Consider the following 6,188-nt stretch of genomic DNA (forward strand, 5'->3'; position numbering starts at 1 on the left):
CTATAGCTCTCTCTGTTTTTTTCTTTAAATTATTGGGTTGTTTTTCTTACTTTTATCTTGTAAGTTATGGCGTGTAATATATTTTAATGAATGTGTTTTAGCATCTACAACCACACTAGTAAATGGGACCAACCCAGCCATCACCCACTGAGCCTAACTGCGTGTTACACTGACTCACTCTCTCTTTTCATCAACCTTATTACGGTTATATAATTAATCGACGTGGAAACGCAATCATCAAACTTTTATTACTCTCTATGTCCCCACATCGAAATCAAACCCTGCAAAAGACGCAACTCCCTCTCTATATATATCCCAACCCACTCACTCTCACTCTTCACTCCCTCATTCTTCCATGGCTTCTCAACACCACACCAAATTACTAGCCATTGCGCTAGTGCTCTGCGTTGCACTGTCCTTCGCAAGGCCAACCCAAGGGAGGGTGCCCTTTGCATGCGACCCTAGGAACGGACTCACGAGGGGGTTCAAGTTCTGCAACACCAACGTCCCCATCCACGTCAGGGTTCAGGACCTCATAGCCAGACTCACATTGCCGGAGAAAATCAGGCTCGTGGTCAACAACGCCATCGCCGTGCCCAGGCTCGGTATCCAAGGCTACGAGTGGTGGTCCGAGGCGCTTCACGGCGTCTCCAATGTGGGCCCCGGCACCAAGTTTGGTGGGGCCTTCCCTGGCGCCACCATGTTCCCCCAAGTCATCACAACCGCTGCTTCCTTCAATCAATCTCTCTGGCGCCAAATCGGACGGGTCAGATTCTTTTACCCTCTCATTCATTATTCTACTCCTCTTTATTCTATCATATCTCTCCCACGAAACTTATGACCTCAACTTTTTCAATATTCATTTCGGTTCGCTAATAAATAACACTAAAAGTAGATTCCTTTATTCTCCTTTTCGGCCATTCATGATAAATTCACCCATTTATCCATCACCTTTTATATCCTTATTTAATACCTTACATATAGCATTTGCATGCATGCCTTTATTACAATTCCAATATAACACCACACACTACCCACATAGGTAAAAGTGCCTTCTACATATCATCACCACCATCGTCATATATGTTATCACTTTAGTTCGATGAAATGATTTTATGTTTTTCAAGAAGGTATCTAAATTCCCACATCTTATTGCGTGTAATAATCAAAACTTTTTTATTGTATAAACATACTCTATATATTACTTTGGTTACTTTCTTAAGTTTTGAATTTTTGACTTTTGAACGTACTTTTAAGTTTTGACTCGGTAATAAAATAATCTAATGGGTCCTGAATCCGGAGCTCGAGATTTCTTACATTTTTCTACTGTTTAGTTACAAAAATCTGAAGAACGACTGAAAAAGTTTTTGTTGGACACGTAGATATAAAAAGTGACTGGATATTTTTGTTGCTTATTACTTTCTTTTTATGTTCTCAACCAAAAAAGTTTTATTTTATTTTTCTGAATTCGTATATATATGATTAAGAATGTGGTGCTACTACTTTAGTACTCAGTTATACACTCACCTGTTTTAGCTAGTTTACATGGTAGCTGACGAATTGTGTCCCAACCACCATGTGGCTTGCATGCATTTTAATATGAATATATGTGCAATCTGACAATATGGTCATCTTAATGGTAAAGAAAATGATGATAACGTTGAAAATTCATCAACCTAAATTGTCAGCAACAAGACGGTAAAAGAAGTCCATTACGCCATTGATTCATTAACTACGAAAGCAACAATTGGTGGTGGTTTCGGTTGTCCTTGTCTTCAGTCCCTCTTTAAGTCATTAGTTAAATGTTCATCGGTTTAGATTAGAATAATAATTAATTTCACTTTGCTGGTGATTAGTAGATCCTTTTCATACTTAACTCTTATAGTTTAGTTAAATATGTTAAGGATTCTAACTCTGACCTCAGTTTGTTTTAACAATTATTGAAATTTCTTTCCCATCAAAATTAATTAAGGTTTGTGGAGATACAAATCAATTATCTTAGTTTGCATGCTTGAAGTTGCTTAATTTGCGTGAAATTTGATCGTCTTTTTAAATAATTGGTTTGGTGAATAATTGGAAGAACATAGTAGGTCTTTGATGTTGCCCACACCACACCAACCCCTTGCCAAAACTTCCGTCGACTTTTCCACAAACGTCTTTTTGCTTTTCATTCTCGTTATGGTCCAGGGCTATACATGGATAATGATTTTAATGACCATGAAAAAAGTTGCGATTATTGTTGTAACAACAAGAACAAGTAATAGCCAATTGCATTAGCCAAAGTTGTTATATTAAAGTATTATTGGTTAAGTGAAGTTCTGATGATGAAAAGGAAAACCATTGGATGCTGATTTGAATTTTTACTTATCTTTAGTGACATTTAGATTCCAGAAAATGTCAAAAATAGGGTGTTTTGTTTGTCTCTTAGTGTCAAAAGAAACTTTTTATTATTGCGGTTGGTAGTTTAGATAAGAGACAGAATAAACCGAGAGATAAAGATTTTTCTTTTCAGGAAAAAAAGAATAAAAGAGTATATATATTGAAGAAACTAGGCAGATTCCCAATGGTAGAGCCAGAGATTTAGGAGACAATGGTAAAAAACAAAAATTCTCTTTATATTTTTTATTTTAAATGAACTAATTAAATATCTTTTTTTATATTGACTGGACTTCATTTAAAAATAATTAAGATTCTAAATATTCTGTTTTTTTGTGTTATGATAAAATTCTAAATAATTATTATTTTATTTTGGTGTTTTAATTAATCACATGTACAAAATATATGTAGAGGGTCTAAAATTTTTTAATGTTTTTTTAATGAATAAAAAAATAGGATAAATATCTCCTTCAAAATTGAAAACGATGTGTTTGATTGGATACTCATAAAAATAAGTCCTTTATGGATACTTGACATTTAAAATACATGAACAAATTTGTCTTTATATTCAATCCGAAATTTCTTATACCTAAATAGATACGTTTTCCAAGAATTCATACATACTCATATGAAAATTTTAACGAAGAAGTTATATGTTGCATATTGAATTGTTAGGTCTAATTTAAGAATTTACTAAAAAAAGATGTGGCTAAGTAATCATGCATATGGACCTACTGCCGAAAAACAAATGTACCTAATTAATCATTCATGGATATATATGCAGGTGGTGTCTGATGAAGCAAGAGCAATGTACAACGGTGGACAGGCTGGTTTGACGTATTGGAGTCCAAATGTCAACATTTTTCGCGACCCACGGTGGGGCCGCGGCCAAGAGACTCCCGGCGAAGACCCAACTCTCGCCGCAAAATACGCCGCCAGCTATGTCCAAGGACTCCAAGGCGACGGCGCCGGAAACCGCCTCAAGGTCGCTGCTTGTTGTAAACACTACACTGCCTATGACCTTGACAACTGGAATGGCGTAGACAGGTTTCATTTCAATGCCAAGGTATTATTATTGTTATTTTTTTCATTATTTGTCAAACTATTTTTACACTTTATTATACATGGTTTTTTTATTCATTGTTTTTGTGATTGTTTGAGGTTAAACTAATTTGAGAAAACGAAATTACTGGCATTGTGGAGTGTCTCCAATGGTCACATGGATAAATATATATACACAGCCATGTTATGGCTATTTTATGTCTATCTATCTATGTTGCCGAGGTGGATCTACCTGTCGATGTTGTCCTTTCGATTCAAATGAGTTGTTTTGTATGATGCAAGAAAAAAATACAACCGAATTTGGCTGAATTGGAACTCATGCAAGTTGTTGAGACAATGACTTGCGCCCACTTGCAAATTAGTTGGATAAGTGACACCCATGCCACTCGAACAACCCAATCACCACTTACACAACAATTGCCATAACCCACATTCATTATGGTGTGACGTGACGTGACGTGACTTTAATCAAAAAGTGCCAATAATAATAACAAACCAAAAACAAACCTAAATAAATTACTCTGAGTAAATGAAAAAAGGCGGGCTTTAAAGCCCATATAAAAGCATGGGCCCAAATTGAATTGCTCTCGTGGGCTGTTGTTGCCGCACGTGCAGGTAAGCAAACAGGATCTGGAGGACACTTACGACGTGCCATTTAAAGCCTGCGTGTTGGAAGGACAAGTGGCGAGTGTGATGTGTTCTTACAATCAGGTGAATGGCAAGCCCACGTGTGCTGACCCTGATCTCCTTCGCAACACTATACGCGGCCAATGGGGGCTCAATGGGTTAGTCAGTCTAATATATTCAATTGGGCTTGGGCTTTTGGTTTAACATATTAACAATTTTCTGACCATGTTTTTGTCATACACAACAAATAGGTACATAGTCTCGGACTGTGACTCGGTTGGAGTTTTCTATGACAACCAACACTACACAAGAACACCCGAGGAGGCGGCAGCGGAGGCCATAAAAGCGGGCCTGGACTTGGACTGTGGCCCATTCTTGGCGATCCACACCGACGCTGCCATTAGGAAGGGACTCATTTCCGAAAACGATCTTAACCTTGCCTTGGCCAACCTTATCACGGTCCAAATGAGATTGGGCATGTTCGACGGCGAACCCTCGGCCCAACCATACGGAAACTTGGGCCCAAGAGACGTGTGCACCCCGGCCCATCAACAGCTGGCCCTTCAAGCAGCCAGAGAGAGCATAGTATTGTTACAAAACAAAAGAAACTCCTTACCACTATCTCCTGCGCGAATCCGCACCGTAGGAGTCATCGGACCCAATTCGGACGCCACCGTTACAATGATAGGAAACTATGCTGGTCAGTTAACAACTTAACAAGTTAATAATAACTAACATAGTATTTGTTGTGAGAAAAATGTTGATGTAGAATGATGTTTTGTGGTAGGTGTGGCGTGTGGTTATACCAGTCCTTTGCAAGGGATTGCGAGGTATGTGAAGACTTCACATCAAGTTGGATGCAGGAATGTGGCTTGTAGGGGAAACGAACTGTTCGGAGCAGCAGAGACCGTAGCTAAGCAAGTTGACGCCACTGTGCTGGTAATGGGCCTTGACCAGTCCATAGAAGCAGAAACCAGAGATAGACTTGGGCTTCTCTTACCAGGCCTCCAACAAGAGCTCGTTGCAAGGGTGGCTAGGGCCGCCAGAGGCCCAGTCATCTTGGTTATCATGTCCGGTGGCCCAGTTGATGTCACGTTTGCGGTGAATGACCCAAAGATCAGTGCCATTTTGTGGGTTGGCTATCCTGGTCAAGCTGGGGGAACTGCCATCGCTGACGTCATCTTTGGTCAAACTAACCCAGGTAAGTTTAGTCCCACATCGTCTTTTTCATCGGTTTATTTTACATGACGCGTGAATATAAAGGTAGAATATTCAATTTTGGGTTATGTGACGCAGGAGGAAGATTACCCATGACATGGTACCCGGAAAAGTATTTGACTAAAGTACCCATGACAATCATGGACATGCGTCCAAACTCAGCAACAGGGTACCCAGGAAGAACCTACAGATTCTACAAAGGACCTGTGGTGTTCCCATTCGGACATGGGTTAAGTTACTCGAGATTCAGCCAGAGCTTAGCCATTGCTCCAAAAGAGGTGTCAGTGTCAGTGCCCTTAGCCACTCTCCAAGCCTTGACAAACTCAACCCTTTCAAGCGAAGCAGTGAGGGTGAGCCACGCCAATTGTGATGATACATTGGAGATGGAATTCCACGTGGACGTGAAAAACGAAGGCTCCATGGATGGCACCCACACCCTTCTTGTATTCTCGAAACCACCACCTGGAAAATGGTCTCAGATCAAACAACTAGTGAACTTTCAGAAGACCCATGTTCCTGCTGGGTCGAAGCAGCGTCTGAAGGTTGGTGTTCATGTCTGCAAACATTTGTCCGTCGTGGACCAGTTCGGGATTCGAAGAATCCCATCTGGTGAGCATGAACTCCACATAGGTGATCTCAAACATTCTATTTCTGTCCAAACCGTGCAACAAATCAAGAACTGAAACATTCGTTCTGCCATTAAGTAATCATCTGTCAAGCAAGTTTGACAGCTCCAGCCAAGTTTTGCAAATAGCAAAAACATCATATGAAGTGTAAACAGAAAGAAAGATGTTACTATAATCTGTAAAATCAAATGTAAAATAAGGATATATAGGTGACAACTGTAATTTGTAAACCATGTATCATTATTCATACTTCATATGTGCAAAAGGGATTTAAACAAA

At 39.5% G+C, this 6,188-nt stretch overlaps 1 protein-coding gene across 1 annotated transcript; it reads left to right on the forward strand.

Annotated features, from left to right (window-relative positions):
- The first annotated feature begins 327 nt into the window (after positions 1-327).
- Positions 328-6,188, forward strand: LOC108322299 (beta-D-xylosidase 1). The gene is made up of 6 exons (XM_017554336.2): positions 328-766; positions 3,161-3,442; positions 4,054-4,223; positions 4,317-4,765; positions 4,853-5,266; positions 5,362-6,188. The coding sequence occupies exons 1-6, from the start codon at positions 356-358 to the stop codon at positions 5,964-5,966; spliced, it is 2,331 nt and encodes a 776-aa protein (XP_017409825.1). The 5' UTR covers positions 328-355; the 3' UTR covers positions 5,967-6,188.

This window comes from Vigna angularis, chromosome 4 (genome assembly GCF_016808095.1).
Source record: "Vigna angularis cultivar LongXiaoDou No.4 chromosome 4, ASM1680809v1, whole genome shotgun sequence".
Classification (NCBI taxonomy): Eukaryota; Viridiplantae; Streptophyta; class Magnoliopsida; order Fabales; family Fabaceae; genus Vigna; species Vigna angularis.